At 28.2% G+C, this 17,301-nt stretch overlaps 1 protein-coding gene across 2 annotated transcripts in view; it reads right to left on the bottom strand.

The window, feature by feature from the left end:
• Pop5 (POP5 ribonuclease P/MRP subunit) overlaps positions 1-17,301 on the bottom strand; it is a 23,200-nt gene extending 5,899 nt beyond the window's left edge. The window contains exons 1-4 of one of the 2 annotated variants that reach the window (XM_075365113.1): positions 17,041-17,299; positions 16,381-16,529; positions 13,225-13,394; positions 9,871-11,575 (exon numbers count right to left, since the gene is read on the bottom strand). In XM_075365113.1, the coding sequence (XP_075221228.1) occupies positions 11,456-11,575; positions 13,225-13,394; positions 16,381-16,529; positions 17,041-17,060 (459 nt within the window). In that variant the 5' untranslated portion in view covers positions 17,061-17,299 and the 3' untranslated portion in view covers positions 9,871-11,455. Of the gene's footprint in view, positions 1-9,870; positions 11,576-13,224; positions 13,395-16,380; positions 16,530-17,040 lie in introns of those variants that run through there. The other variant, XM_075365114.1, reaches the window with a different exon arrangement.

The following is a 17,301-nucleotide window of genomic DNA, read 5'->3' as shown; positions in this document are numbered from 1 at the left end:
CAATTTGTTTTCCATATCCCAAATGTTACCTGCCTGCACAATTTTTCCCATCTACCTGTCCCTCTAATATCTAAGTGACTATTCCAGGATACCATAAGATGTGGCGTATAAATCTGGCTCTTCTTTTAGCAATATTTTTCCAAATGCTTCTTTCTTCATCAATTTTAGAACCCATCTGATTTTAACATTCTCCTATAGCACCACAATTCAAAAGCTTCTAATCTTCTCAGATACTCCCAATTGTCCAAGTTTCACTTCTAAATTAATTTTTGATGTAAGCAAATTATATTTCTGACTGAAAGCTCGTTTTGCCTGTGTTATTTGGCATTTTATATTCCTGCTTCGTCCATCTTTACAACTTCCCAAATAACAAAATTCTTTTACCTCTGTAATCTTTTCTCTTCCTGTTATTATAAAAGTTTAAAAGTATGTAAATCTGATGTGACAATCAAATAAATCATTTTATAAATAATACTTTAACTAAAAGTAAATTTTTACAAAATGTTTTCTTCATCGATATATATTTTCAATCGTTTTAAAACATTGATTAATTATTTTAAGTTATTGCTAGATTAATAAGGCATTGATGTAATATTTCATCTTGGTCAGAGTGTTCTAGTAAAAGATTTTATAAGTACTGCATCATTACTGATGCGTTTGAAACGTAATAACTTATAGGAATTTATTGGTATTTTTGAAGGAAGCACATTTTATTCTACACTCATTTTTCTGTTAAAAATAATTTTATTTCTCATTTGACAAATCTAATGTGAATTTTACAAAGAAGATGTTCTAATAATCTAACAACTAATCGTTCCTTATTTTTCTTATCTGGCATAACTATACCATGCTGCTTGATATGAACGATTATTTTTATAAAATTTCCAAAAAACGTATGCCTACAATAGTTTTTTTTTAACAAAAAAAAATCAGTAAATATAATAAATGTGTATAATTTATTATACAGTTAGTTCAATTTTTTTCGCTAGATGGTAGCGCTTCATTAAAAAAAGTGATGTACATACAGCAAACAAATCAACGCACCATCATACATCTTAATACGAACAATTTTATATGCATTTTTTAAAATGTAAGATTTATGAGTGATATTATAGGCTTAAAATTTTATGTGAAATTTACAGTGTAAATATTTCACATTTTGTTTCCATCTATTTAGGAATTCTGTATTTTATTTTTTATTTTATGGCTGATTTTAATATGAAAAGAAATCCGTGTATTTTCAAAGGATATTTTTATGACCTGAGGTTTTATTTTTTATGTAGGTATTTTTTATTTTGTTTGAATATTATATATGCTTTTAATGTGCACAAATATTTGAATATTATATATGCTTTTAATGTGCACAAATATTTGTTTGTGTAGGTGTAACTAAAACAAAAAAATTATGTTTTATTTAATTTGATACTAAATGAATTTTTTAATTCTCTACACACCTATCAGTGACTTTTATACATTAACATATTTTTTTAGCTATTGTAGTACATTGTTTTAGAACTATTGATAAGTATTTAGTTATAGTACTCTTAACTAGTTTTTATGTATATAATTAAGGAATATTTTTTAAAATAAATGTTTATGTTCTATGTATGTTTTTTTTTATATTTATATTATGTTATTGTGTGCTTCTTTTTACTGATTTTTGTATTGAAGACAATCATTTATTGTATGATTTTTAGTTAAGTTTTACTACAAGCAAACTTTTGTGGAGCAGTGCAGTATAAAATTGTATTTTCACAAAATTACTGTTATTTGTTACCCTATTCACAAATATTCAATAATTTTTTTCTATACTATAAAATATTATGTAAACATTTTTATTTTTTTTTAATTCATTAAATTTATGTTTTTTATGAATTAATTTTTTCTGCCTTTTAGAATAAAAATTTTAATAAGCCATTACTAGTATTTAATAAAAATTAATAAATTATTAAATAATATATAGTTTTCTTCATTGAAATATAAACAAAGATTTATTTACAAAAATAATCAGTCTACTGATGAGAAAAAAAATGTTTCAGAATTACACACAGGTTTAAACATTTCTGGTAAAAATTTAACACTGCATTAACAATCTTCTACTTGAATCTTGTGTAAGACAATTTCAGATGCCCAGCATGTATGATATAATTTTTTTTAAACTATCCTCCCATTCATAATTAAACAGTTAATGGATAGGCTTTCAAATGAGATAAATTTTTTATTATTGTAAATTGTTGATTTTGTTTGTTGGAATTCCCAATTAATTAATCTCTTACCTATCATTTTGTATAACTTTTAACTTCCTCTTTCATCTTTTGGATAATTGATTCATCTATAAAATTGCATTATTTTTATTTTTTCACTTATTGTAAAATCCTGTTCCTGTTAACAATATCTATTAAATAAGAAGCACCAGTCAGGGTTGTTTTTGCAGAAAATGATATCCACTATGCAGCCAGTTCCTATGGTGAACAAAATGTAGATGTGAATATTACCTGCAGGTAATGTGCTTCTGATGGTTTGGCATTTTGATATGCATCATTATTTAGTAAATTCACCTCAGTGAAAAAGGCTCAGTGAAAACCACTTCATTCGTCGCTCTACCTTGCAAGTCTGGAATTTGGTAATTATTATTTTTGAAATGGCTATGTTATATTTGTAATTTACTAATAATTCATGTCAGTTCACTTGCAACTGTTGCAGTTATCACATCTAATGTACACTCTTGTTGCATAGATCAGTCAGAAATAAAAAATAATTTGATTTGCGATTGAGAGCTAATTTACAAGAGTTTGTTTGTAAATATTTTAGGTATTAATGTTAGTTGTACTTGTTTTTAAGTTTAATTATTTTTATAACTTTGTATCTTGATTTTTAATTTTCTTGGTTATTTGTTTAACTTTAATTGCTGAATTAAAAGAGAATGTGTAGAATCTCCTTTAAGATTAAGAAAATGAATTCAGGATTTATGTAGAATGTTGGTTAAGTACTCTCAAAACATTATTTTTTGTAAAGAATTTTAATCAGTTAATTGTATTACCAATGCTTAACCAAAGATCACTGAATCAATTCCTAGACACAGTTATAATTATAAAATAACTGAGAGTATCATTTGACATAGACAGGGTGTTTCTAAAAATGGTAGGCTGACCATACTTTTTCAGATTCCACTTGTAAAACTAAGCAAAAGATATCCTTAGGAAAAATGGAAATTTCTACTTCGTTCTCTCTCTGTCTGCCATTTTGTTATTTTTATATAAAAATTTACATTAGTAGACGAATCACATTAATATTTGGTAAGCGTCTTGGTAATAAAGTTTTAAAATTAGCAAAAAATCAGGACTTAAATACCTTTACAAATTACAAAATGGCAGCCATGTTTATTTTTCAATCCGTTATATCTCTATAAATATTAGTTTTATCAAAATTTATGTATTACTAAAATATTAATATTTTGAAAAAAATGGCATTTTATTTTTTTAAATCGGTTAACAAATAGCCAAATTATAGCAGAAAATAATGTAATTTTGTGTCTGTTTTCATGTCCTCCACTTTACTTTCAATTCGTTGAAATATTGTTTTTATTTATTGTTAATTCTAGTATTATAAATTAGTATCAAGTTAAGTAATTTTCTCATAATAATAGATCTAATAATTGTGACACAAAATTACAACATCAATTTTCTCCCATAACTAGACTATTTGTCAATTGATTTTAAAGAATAAAATGTTCAAAATAAAAGCCTTAATATTTTAGTAAATACATAAGTTTTGATAAAGCTAATATTTGTGGAGACATAACGAATTGAAAAATAAACATTGCTGTCATTTTATAATTTGCAAAGTTATTCATTTCTTGATTGTTTGCTAATTTTATAACTTTATTACCAAGACGCTTACGTAATATTAATGTGATTCGTCTAGCCAAACTTGAGATGTAAATTATTATATAAAAATAACAAAATGGCAGACAGAGCAAGAACGAAGGAGAAATTGCCATTTTTCCTAAGGATATTTTTTGTTTAGTTTTACAAGTACAATCCGAAAAAGTATAGTCAGCCCACCATTTTAGAAACACCTGTATAACAAATTTTAATAGATTCATCATTATCAATGATGTTTTTCTAAAAATGTTATACTGAATGTTCTCATATGGTTATTTTTGTTTTTTAATATTTGTCTATGGGTGTTACTCTTTTTTGATTTTATATTGTTTTACATCGATAAGGTTCTATTTTTATTGTATGGTTCATTATATTTTATTTTATTATATTTATAATTATTATCAAAAAACACCTATGAGCACACCAGAATAGCTAGTAAATTAGACAGAGTACCAAAAAAAGTTTACTCATGACAAAAATTTTCTTACTACCTTAGGTGTAGTGTATCTAGTTATTATACCACAAAAGTTTTTTGTTGTTATTAATGGTTTGTTATATTTATTTAAATTTGTTTATCATTGTTTTTTTTTAAATATGTGTGTTATATGGTGTTTTGGCATGTTTTATAACTGTTTGTTTAATGTTGATCCTTCCTTCCATTTGAAAACTTTAGGTTTTTCATGTAAAAGAATTTTTTTTTTAATTTTATTTATAAGGTTTGTTGAATTAGGTGCTTAAGCTTATTAAGGAAAGATTTCATACAACTATAAAGCAGCATTTCTCCTCTACATTAGTGGTTAATCTTTGGAACCTACTGTCTGAAGATGTTGCTAGTGCTGCACGTATAGGTGTTTTTTAATTAGAGTCGATTGGATAAGATATTGCAGGATTTCATAGGTGATTGCTATTCTTCCTGATTGACTGTAGTGTGACTAGTGTACCCACTGGATTGATCTAGTGGTTAAACTTGTTTTCACAAATCAGCTGATTTCAAAGGCGAGAGTTCTAAGGTTCAAATCCAGGTGAAGGCAGTTACTTTTGTACGGATTTGAATACAAAATTGTGGATACCGGTGTTCTTTGGTGGTTGGGTTTCAATTAACCACACATCTCAGGAATGGTCAACCTGAGACTGTACAAGACACATTCACTGTACTTTTCATTCACATTCTTACATTTCATATTCTGAAGTAATATCTTATGGTGGTTCTGGAGGCTAAACAGAAAAAGGAAGAGTGTGACTAGTGTTACTTATTTACTTTTGAATTCTCATTGGCTTGTTGACTTAATTTTATTTTTTTGTTTTATCCTGTATTGTATTCTTTTTTGTATGTTCACTTGTCTCAGGTTCTCAAGCAAAACTCTTTTCCTTGTTTACATAGTAATAATAATTTATATAAAAAGTATTTGTTTATCTTTCTTAAGCAGTGTTTATTTATGGACAGGTGTTAACCATTATTAACATAAACTCAGTGTGATTATTCTTATGTACATGAATGTATGGTAACTAATCTAAGCTGCAGTAAGCCTTCTACCATGCATTTAAATGTGTTGATTTATATTATGCTTAGATTACTTGTCATTGTAGTTTGTATATGCGTAATAGTGCAGTTTATTTTATTTAATATCTAATTTTATTTAATTTAATACAGTGACAGCTTAATGACTAAATATACTATCATCTGCCCTACCTGTTAATCAGATTTATTTTGAGTTATTTTGAAATCTCTTGATTTTTTTAATCTAACAAAAAATCTTTCATTCATCTATTTATAAAAAATGCACTTCATTCATATTTTCCCAAGGGAAAACATATGTAGTCCTAGGGAATGTAATTTCTGTTGTGGGTATTTTTAAATTAAGATAATCTTTTTAAAAAGTCCAACTATAAAGTATTAAATTAGGGTTGAATTGATGTATTTAATATGATGAATTTTGACAAGAAGGCAGAAATCTTACATTTAGTTAAAATCTAATTGTTTAAAAAGTTGTCAAACCTCTCAAATTAGCTTGTCTACAGTTCACAATTTTTTAAAAAATTAAATGCTAAAATTTACACATTGTTTAGTGTTAATACTTTTTACAAATTTTATTGAATTCTATTCAACTTTATATGTGGTCAGTGTTAAATCATTTTCAATTATAACAGAAATTAGATACGATTTTTTTTTTTTTAAATAGATTTATTTTGTATTAAAAATATGTAATATATCACATTTAAATGAAGCAATCTTTATCATGACATTTCTGCCTCTGTCATTGATTCAAGAAAAATAATGAAACTATAATGGTTGCCATGACAACTTTATGATGTTAAGACTCATGTCTTCAATGTGCAAAGTGATATATGGTTTTACTATTTTTTTTTTTTTAATATTTTCTATACATAGTTCATTATTAATTAGAAACACTCTTTTTAAGACAGAAAAAAGAACAAAGTTACATTTATTTTATGCCCCACTAGGTAGCAATGCAATGGACTCAGTTCATGCATTTTCATTCAGATAAGAAGGGATAATGTTAAAGATTATGAAAAAGTAAGATTAGTGAAATCTATCTATAGTAGGACTACCTTAAAGAGTTTAGAGTATTTTATTCTTTTTCAAGACCAGATTACAACCATTAGACCATTTATTGTCCAGTGTTTCATATCATAAATTCACACTAGTTATAATTTCTTTCTGGAACTAAGTTTATATAATTGATATCATCCCTCCTTCAATTCATAATTTATTGACTTATACCATTGATAGTTCGTTTCTTTACTTAATCAAGTAGGTTCTAGTGGTATAAATATAATATGATTTTTTTTTTGAGGTGAATGTTTTGGCAGTTCAATTTGTATAACAAATGTTTTGTTGTATAGTTTTAAACTCACAATGTTTTTTTGTTTTTTTTAAATAATGTGTGATATCCTGTTAAAAGGTCAATTATATTATTATTTAAAAATACTTTTTATTTAAATTTTAATTATTTAATTAAAATAAGAGTTCTAATTATAATTTAATAATAAATATACTAACAAATATTTAAGTGCGTAAGATATTTTCTTTATTTTGTATTTTTTAGAAGTTAGTAATAATTGCCTTCAAGATATAGATATTTTTATATTGTTTTGATATATTATTATATAAATTATTAAACAACTTGTTAAAAGAATCTGAGAATTATTTTTTTTAATACTACTACTTTATAATGGATAAAATCCGCACATATTATGTCTTGTGTTTTTCTTCATATTTTACTTTTATAAAGGTAAACCTATTACATTAAGCCTATTATTCTTTTAAATTTTAATGTACTTTTAATAGTATACCGTAATTTTAGTGGTAAGAACCATAACTGGTGCCCACTGAATTATGGAAAGGCAAAGAGATTGCAGCAGGTTGTGTAAGGATATGAATCGTTATCTATAACTGGCAATGTACATCTTATTCATATGGTAATGCTGATGACAAAGAAGAAATATATTGTGTTTATTTCTGCTCTCATGATGATGTAGGAGTAATGTCAGCTGACCTTCCGTGACCTCTCATGGTAATACATATTGTTCTATCAGTAAATTGCTGTTTGGTTTCTTTTTAAATAAGTTTTTTTGTAAATAAAATTCCCTTAACTATGTTATACTGTAGTAGAGGAGCATCTAAAAGGTAATTAATCTTACTATCTTTTAATTAAATATTAACTACCTAGGTAGCTTTAATTATTTTAGAGGATAATTATTTTTTTATAATAATAACAAAAGTAATTTCAAACAGCTTAATGTTTTTCCTACATCTGAAACATCTTAGAATGTCATCCTGAAAATTGAAGGGTAAAAATTAATAATAAAATGCCATTAGCCAAAGCCATTTTAATAAAATTAATGCTGAGAATAGTTTTGCTGCAAGTTGTTGGTATTCATTAATGAATAATGACTGTATCAGACAATGCCACAATACTTTTTTCATTTAATTTTTAACTAAAAAAAAAAATAATGGTTCCTAGAAGGGATCCATCTTATCAAAGATGGATCCCTTCTACCCTTTAGCATGTCTTGATCCTATCTGATATATGATCAGCTTTTTACAGTCCTCTCATTTGTTGCCTTAGTTGAATGCCAATCTCAATTCCATTACGTTCTTAACCTTTTAATTTGCTGCTACAGTGTTCCTTGTATTTTACATGAGTTTGAGGTGTGAATTGAAAATGGCAGGAAGTTGCTCAGTATCATGAACATCAAGTCAATAATTTGTTGCACAAGATTTGCTGTAACCAGGATGTCCTAGTTTCATAGAATGGTGGCATAGAATATTGTCCTGTTCAATGTAACCCAACAAAATTTCTAAAAATTCATTTAGTACCCAAAAATACACAGTATACCAACAAAAAATATAAATGCAGTACAGTCTACAATATAGTAAAGGAAACAAACTTTATAGATTTTTCCAAAATAAATTGAATTTCAACGTTAAAGATAGAATACTGTAATTGTTTCTTTTTTAAAATTGATTTTATTCAAAAACAGGTGATGAACTTGAGCTCTGATACCACTTATATTGACTAGCAAATTTCTGTTATCTAATAGCTAGATGGTGAGCCTCCCAGTTATGTTACATAAGGATATTCTGTGCAAATGCACAGAATAATTTTAGCAATCAAAAAAATTAATCAGAGATTTCAATTTAAATATGAAGTTATCTGAAAACATTTTGAATATTTAAATGCGAAACTTATTTTGAATGTTACTCATATTAAAAAATTAAAATCGTAACTTTGAAGTACAATAAGATGATACTGGATTATCCAGTATAAACATATGCATTTTTAATGTGGCTTTTCAGTTTTACAATTAACGTATTTTTGCAGGAAATAATGTACATTTTAATAAATAAAAGCTCACTGTAATGAATCTTAACCCTTTGTGGGTGGTGATGTTTTATGGCTGTGGATGTAAGACATTTTCAAAAAAAAAAGTTATATGCAAAAACTATTTAAAGTAATTTAAAACATGCAGTCATGCATAAAAACAACATATAACTTGTGTTTTTGCTGAATTCTGCCACTAATCTGTTCAGGAACACTGTTTAATTATATCGCAAGACAAAGCTTACTTGAAAACAGCACAACTCTCACTGAGCGTGCTAGAATTTGCAAGCTAGGTAATGATTTTGGTTATGTTTTACATTAAGTTCTTTTCATGCAAAAGACACTGAATAATAATAGTAATATCGATGGTAATATAATAATAGCAATTTTGAAGAAGTAGTGCACCTAGGCAGGGAATAATATAATATGGTTTTATTATAATAATATAAATATTTTTATTCATTTTCTTCTGAATTTTTGTCTTGAAAATCTTGTTTAAATTCAAATGAAGCAAGCCAAAAATGAAGTCTTGGAAGGAACAGTGTGTAAACAAATTACTTAAAAAAGAACGAAAAACAAAAAAAAATAATGCACGCATCTTGTTACATACACACGATCATTGAACTCATCTGATAACTGAAGTAAAATGGTTCCCAATCACGTTGTATCAGGAATTCCCACCTCAAAATGATTGAAAGAACATCTCCTGCCATCTCTTGGAATTTGTATGTAACTACATGAAGACACAGCCAGTCACATTCAGAGACTCATATATTGGTTTCTACCCATAAACTGTAAACCTCGCTTTCAATATGTGTTGGATCAACTTTAATTATTGAAAATAATTAAACCATGCACTGCATAACAAAAATTCTAACTACATATTTAACTGCCTGTTATTTTCATACTTATCTTAATATAGAGTGAACAAGAAAAAACATTATTAAACTCATTAATGAGGTTTGGTTGTCACCATTAGTATTTTCATACATGGTGTCCAAATACCTTGGACTAATTTTCTTTTCCTTCCTCAAAAAATACAAAATTTTTTCAGTCAGATGTCATTAACGAGTTAGGATATCAATAAGGAATTTTTCCGAATCCAGGAAACATAGTTCTAAATAAACTACATCTGCTTTTAGTAAAATTTTTATTTCCATATTACCAGTAATGTACTTCAGTAGTTTAGATATTGTTCTACAATATCATCATATATTTTAATTGAGAAATATATGCCAATTGTTTGGCTTAACATTTGAACTTAGGAGTCATAAAAAAAAAATAAGAGGGTTATTTTTTTTTCAAGGTTCGATCGGTCACGAAATTAAAATGAAATTAAAACCACAGTGAAAATAAAATTTTTTTTATTTCTAACAAGTACTTACATAGTTACGCTATTTCTCTACATAGTCGCCACTCCAATTTAGACATTTGTCATAGCGTGGTACCAACTTTCCAATACCCTCATCACAGAATGGAGCCGCCTGTATTTTCAGCCATGTTTCTACGCTGGTCTGCAGCTCGATGTCTGTGCCAAAATGTTGTGGGTGCCAAAATGGCTGTATGGTGGGTGATCAAAAACTTCCCAACAAAAACGCTGCAGGAGCTTATTTGTTTTGCTCCTGCATGTTGCAGGGTGCGGCCGAGCATTGTCACGGAGAAAGACAATGCCTGATGACAACATTCCTCTCCGCTTATTCTGAATTGTTCTTCGTAGACATTGAAGAGTCACGCAGTATGATGCTGCAGTGAAGGTCGTGCCACGTTCCATGAATTCCACCAAGAGAACTCCGTTCCGGTCCCAGCACACAGTAGCCATACACTTCCTGTTGGAGAAAGCTCGCTTGAACTTCTTTAGTTTACTGGGAGAATGAGAGTGCATCCACTGTTTGGATTGTTCTTTTGTTTCTTCAGTTTCGAAATGGACCCATGTCTCGTCCCCTGTGACCATTTAGTTCAAAAAATCTTCTCTTTCATTGTGGTAGCACTGGAGAAACATTAGGAGGCGTCCATTCTCATTGTTTTGTGATGGTTGGACAGCAACTTGGGAACCCATCTCGCACACAGTTTGCAGTACTGAAGTCTCTCACTCACAATGGTGTAGAGAGCTGACCTTGAAATTTTCATGAGGAAACGAATCGCTCATTACAGAAATTGTGAACCGACTATTTTCTCGAATCGCCTCATCCACTCGCTCAACGAGATCATTGATTGACACTCGCTTCCTTCCCTGACCGCCTGCATCATGAAACATCTGTACATCCTGCTTTAAAGTTCCTGCACCATTGTCGCACTTTGCTGTCACTTATTGAAGTTTCACCGTACACATTACTTATTCGTTGATGAATTTCAGCTGCATTACACCCCTCAGCCTGAAGAAATCAAATTACCGCACGCACTTCACACATGGTGGGAGATGCTATTGTTGTAGACATGTTTACGTGCTAGCTACCTGTTCAGAACCTGACGCGGCGTGATTGAAAGTAATACTAGAGATGCTGCGCAAAACACATGTGCAAAGGTTCATCTGATTTTTGCGCGGGTTTTATTTCGCGACCGATCGGACCTTGAAAAAAAATAACCCTCGTAGAAATTTTTTTAAAAATTAATGTATTTATTAAAAAATTTGTATATATATATATATATATATACACATACAGCATAAAATACATTCAGACTTGTTCTTGTTTTCTATGGAAAAAATTTTGTTCCATAGAAAACATTTTATTTTGTTTTGTTGAAAACTTTTAAATCCATAGCACTTTTTTCATATTCAAAATATTTATGTTTTTCAACATCATGAAGCATGCTGTAAAATTTTCTAAGATGGTTTAATTGATAACTCTGTAAAAAAAAACATGAAATTATAAACCGATTAATAATGATATGGGTTTGTCATTTAACACTATGTATTTCTTATGTTAGTAAAAAATGTATCACACAACAACTAAACTTAGCTAAGTTAAAAGAGATATATAAGTTGTGTTTTCTCTGAAAGAATGATTTTTATTACACACCCAGTTCCTGTAGTTGTCAGTGTAAATGAGGTTAATTGTATGACATATCAGTAGCGAGCTTGGAATATTGATATGAAATAGTATTTATTAAATTCAGCACAGCGAAATAAACAACAGAAAACTATTCGTATAAGGCTGGTAGAGTTGCTTCTTATGGTTAAGAAAATAGTTTTCTGGACTGAATTGTAAAAAAAAACATGTAAACATAAGGTTTTTTCTTGTTAAACATCTTTCCTCTGCTTAAAAATTCAATAACCAGTAAAAGAGGTCGGTCAGTACACACACACACACACACAGTATTAAAAAATTAACAAATCAGTAATATTATCTCTCTATTCTTTTTTTCTCTAACAGGAAGTTCATACAAACATATCCCAACATCATAAGTTAAAAAGTTTTAATTGAAAATAATGTCTCTAAATAAAGGAAGTATTGTGATCATGAAAAATTTCAGATTTCAATGTAAATATCCATTTTGACTAGTTTCGGCATGACATCTGTACATAACATCTCATAACTCAAAAACAATTAGCCACAGGATGTTGGAATTTTGGATTTAGGACTCTTGTAACATCTAGTTGTGCACCTCTCCTTTTTACTGCAACAGACTGGGCCAAAAGTGTCAAAAATCCATTTTTTTTTTTTTTCTTAACTGCAATACTCATCGAGAGCTTTTCAACAATATATCATTAGGTGGTACCTATTTTCATTGTAATTAATAAAATATTTGGATCTTACAAGGGGAAGGCACATCAGTTCGAATCAAGACAATCTCAGTTTTTTTAATTTAAATATATTGATTTATTAATAATTATTAACCTCTGATTGAAAAAAAAATTTTACACTAAATAATAATTCAATAAATTACAAAAAAAAAAAAAATCAGAAGTTATTAATGAAATGTGAATATGTAATTTAATAAAGCGTACAAGGAAGTCATATGGTGTCCACATCAGATTTTTTTTTTTTTTAATATATATTAGTACATAAACTTTTAAAGTGTAATAAAGAATTTGGTTAGTTAATCAATTATCAGGCAGATCATTAATAATCATAAAAAATCAATAAATAACAATTATATTAGTCAACTAAATTGTATGCATCCATTTAAACATCTGATTTAAGTTAGTGCAGTCAGTTACTAAGGTTTTGTATATCAAACTGATTGATGGCTCTTTAATAACAAAGGTTTACTTAAAGCAGATTCAAAACTGTTTACAAGTAGACACAAAAAGCTTAGCTGGATATTTTTATTTTTAACACAATAACAAAATTAATTTTTCAAGATGGGAAAAAAAGAGTAGATATATAACTACAATTGAACATAAACTTGTAGTTGCTGGATTGTAATAACATATAAATTAATACACTTATTTTTTAATTACAAAACACACTTACCTGAAGCTTTTAAGAGAAAACAATGTTTACAATTAGAAAAAATTTAAAAATTAATAAAAAGAAAATGTCTATACTTACTTTTATAAATTTATAACACTGATGTAATGTAGCACCTGTATAAAGTGTGTTCAACTGTACTTGATTATTATCAATTTGTTTGATAAATGGAATTATGCTAGCAATTAATTTATGAGGACCATGTCTACATCTTATTATTCCAATTTTAGTTTCTTTATTACAATACTTCACTATATAAACAAACAAAAAAGTAAATTATACAGTCATATCTCACTGATGATAGTTATCCCTTAAAAAAATCTGCAGAACTACAATAAATAAGATAGAGAATCCAAAATAAATTATATATTCCAAAAAAGAATAAAATCAAAGAACAAAATGTGCTTTCTTTAATAAAGCTATTTATAATAAGCGCTGATAATATTATTAAATTATGTATACATTTGACAAAGGTGATTTGATAAAGCTTCTTTAAATTTTAAAATTTATTTTATTATCACACTACTCAATATAATTTAACCAATCTAGTATTCTTTTATAAAATAACTGATTACAGAAGTGTCTCTGAGAAAGTATTTTTTGAAACCAAGAATGCATCATTAAGGTGAGTAAAATTTTATATACGTGTAAATACAAGGGTAGCTGAAATGTAATGTACAGTTGCTCAAAACTTGTGAATAAAATGAGAGTCAAATGAAACAAATAGGGTAAAAAAGTAGATTTTACTGGCTACGACTTACATTTATTTTTTCATATAGTCACCACTAACGGCTACACATTTCTGACAATGGTGAACCAGTTTTCTCATTTCATCAATGAAGAATGCTGGATCCAGAATTTCACTGCATCTTTCAGTTCAACATCAGTGGTGATAAATACCCTTAATATTCCTCTTTAATTGTGGAAAAAATCGCAAGGTACCAAAATTGGTGACTATGAGAGAGGTTCAAATTTTTAGTGTGGCACCCCCATGAATAGATTTACAGTAGCCAGTTGTGCTGTAATGTGTCCTACTTGTTCTTACAATGTGCCTACGTAGATGTATTGATGTGTGATGTGATTGTAATTTTTAAACAATTTATAACCTATTTTGTGCTTCTTCATAGAAACTGGTTGATCAAGCGTGGTTCCATTCACATCATTTCACTTGATTTACCAACTTCTGGTGTAGAAAAGTTTATTGACCACTTACAGTATTTCCATCAGCAATTTCTGGCCTTTAGATGATAATGAATCTGTTTTCTCTGGTAAAAATTCAATCCCTGCAGATTTTTAGGTGTGTTGACATAACTCCATTAACGATGATGACCAACAGAAAATGAGAGTGTATGGGTTAACGAGTTTTGGAATGTTAGTAGTCAGGAAATGAAACTACAAGATGGTAGCACTGCTGCTTTGTGTTACATTTTCTTTTCCGTTCCAGTGGGCATTAAATTTCTACTGCCCCTCATAACAGCCATTTCACAAAATTATAGTTCAATACACAGGAAGTTTAAAAAAATAATTATAAATAAACCAGCAGATTTTACAAAAGAGAAAAATAAATTATTTCTATTAAGAAAGATGTGAAAAAAGAAAACCTCTTCTGATAATTGATACTAGGATTCTAGTGCTTAAAATGGCTCTTTGAGGCTTAATAAATATTAAATCATTTATGTTTAAAGTTAACTTTCAAATTGGCTCACACCTAGTGTCAAATAGAAGAACATGATCCAGGAAAAATTCAGTTAATGTAAAACCAATATTTATTATTTTTATTTATATGTGGTTTTACTTCTTTTTTAGAACAAATTTTTAACTATTTCTATAAACAATATTCATTTGTTCAATTCTGATTATAAACACTATAGTATTTTAAACTAACTATTTTAATTTATTAAATATTTATTTTACTTATTTATCAGCATTTTCATAATTATTTTATAATAGACTATAAATTTTATCTGTTTTCCAGACACTTTGATGAGTTTCAGTATTAAACATGTCTCTTTAAATATCATTGTGTTGTACATTATATACTTAACACTAATCACACATACTTGTGACTTAGCATTTCATAAAACAGATTCAACTGTTATGCACAGTGGAACTTGTGGGTTACAAAGATTTCTTCTAAAGACAAATTCCTACTCTGGTCTGGTAATCCTTCTCAAGGAACATCTGTTGTAGGTGTGCCAGCAGGCAGTACTACAAAGAACCATTGTTAAACAGACCTGTTGGCCTTAGAAAAAGGATTCTTTTTAGTCCCCTTATAGATTCCTTCCATTCTTCTTAACTGGCAGGAATCCATTATACTGGTCTTATTACAATATAACGTTACTGAATAGCTCTGATATTGAGAAATCTTGTTTGCGATAATCCTCTTAAGTCAAACAGGAAAATTTCTTCAGAGCTAAAAATTTCCTGTTCATCAAATCGGAAAATAATGAAAAACGATCCTGGGTGTAAAGGTTTGAAGTCTGCTCATATCAATGAAATTTCTGACAAAGACATGACTTCAAGGGACACTTTTTACTGCAATACTCTTTTTTCTAAAGCGTTTTCCTAATGTTCATCACTGAAACCAATTTTTTTTTTCATTGAGTACCATTTATTCGAGTAATACATCTTGGAATGAGTATTTTTGGTGTAAAAAAAAAATCCCCACTTTTATGAGGAAATCACAGATGACCCATCGCATGTAATGATGTAAGTAGTGATATACGATAGGACCATACATTTTTGAAGGAAGTGTTAATGACCATTTCATACCTTAACATGTTCAAAAATTATTTTATTCCTCAATTCTACTGATTTTCTTGACATTTTACAGCAAGAATGTCAAGCTCAATTTACTTAGTCAGTAAGGGACTTTTTAAATTAATATTTTGAACCTTCTCTGAAGGCATAATCAAAGAAAGATATGTTAATAAACTAAAAACTGCTGTCAGAAACTGTTTTTACTTCATGATCCTTCATCATGCAACAGAACATAAATGCATTTGGCAACTGATAGAATTGTGTACAGATAATGGAGAAGCACATAAAAATGTAATTTAAAGTAAGTTTTACATGTAAATTATTAAATAAACTAATGGTAAATAATTTACTTCTTTGCATGGAAAGGGACACTGTATAACCGTAACATTTTCAGTTAGTTAATAAATACCATAGTCAAAGTGTTCATGGCTATTATTTTTTGATGATGGTTCGTGATATAGTAAAGCACATGCACACCTGAAAAACCACCAGTTGTTGAAGCAACTCCAAAATCACCATGCAAAGTTGATAATGTATTTACAATAGCTTTGTACAATTTTCCTGTATCAAGTTCCCATGAGTTAGTTTTAGGTATTTTAACTGGTTCTACCTCAATTGTTATATACCTGTAATGAAATAACATGGATTAATACTTTTATTAATTGCAGCAAGTGTAGTTAAAAATTGATGTAATTTTTAATACACATTATTTTATGTTTTATTAAAACTATTAAACATTTACAAAATCAAATGAGTAGTTGACCAAAAGTACGCTTTGGTTTATTGTAATAAAATTAATTAGTAGCGACATTTAGAATTATCTTTATATATTTGAATTTTTCACTAGTTCATGTACAAAGCTAATTATATAATGCTTTATACAAGATTACTTTTCATTTAAACTGGTGCAATTAAAGAGCAGTAGTGATTAATTATAGTAGTTTTTAAAAGATTTCCCTTGCACGATGTTTGTAGAATGTATTAATGTTAAGATACCAAACGTATATATTAATTCCATTATAGGAACTAATTTTAACCAAACTGATCAGAATTTCAACAATAATGAATTTTCTGTATTTAATTGACAACAAGCTTCTTTACATTAATCTAAATTTGATAATGCTAAAAAACTATTACCTGTTCTTAAACCGAACCATAGCTAGAGAATCACAAAATAATGAAAAAATATGCACTAGAAAAACTAATCTTTGTTTAACGACATTTTCATACAAAAATAAGCAATAATTCTGGTAATCGATATTATTTTAATTGTCATCGGTTAGAATGAATACTGTTAACATAATCGAAATCGTGTCTCGTAATCATTCTGTTATACAAAATAGTGTTCTTTTTTTCATTTCAATAAATGTTAGCTCAGAAACTGTCCTCTATCAAACG

Source organism: Lycorma delicatula, chromosome 4, assembly GCF_047948215.1.
Source record: "Lycorma delicatula isolate Av1 chromosome 4, ASM4794821v1, whole genome shotgun sequence".
In the NCBI taxonomy this organism is placed as follows: Eukaryota; Metazoa; Arthropoda; class Insecta; order Hemiptera; family Fulgoridae; genus Lycorma; species Lycorma delicatula.
The sequence above is the reverse complement of the archived record's forward strand: the minus strand, read 5'-3'. Positions and strand labels throughout refer to the sequence as shown.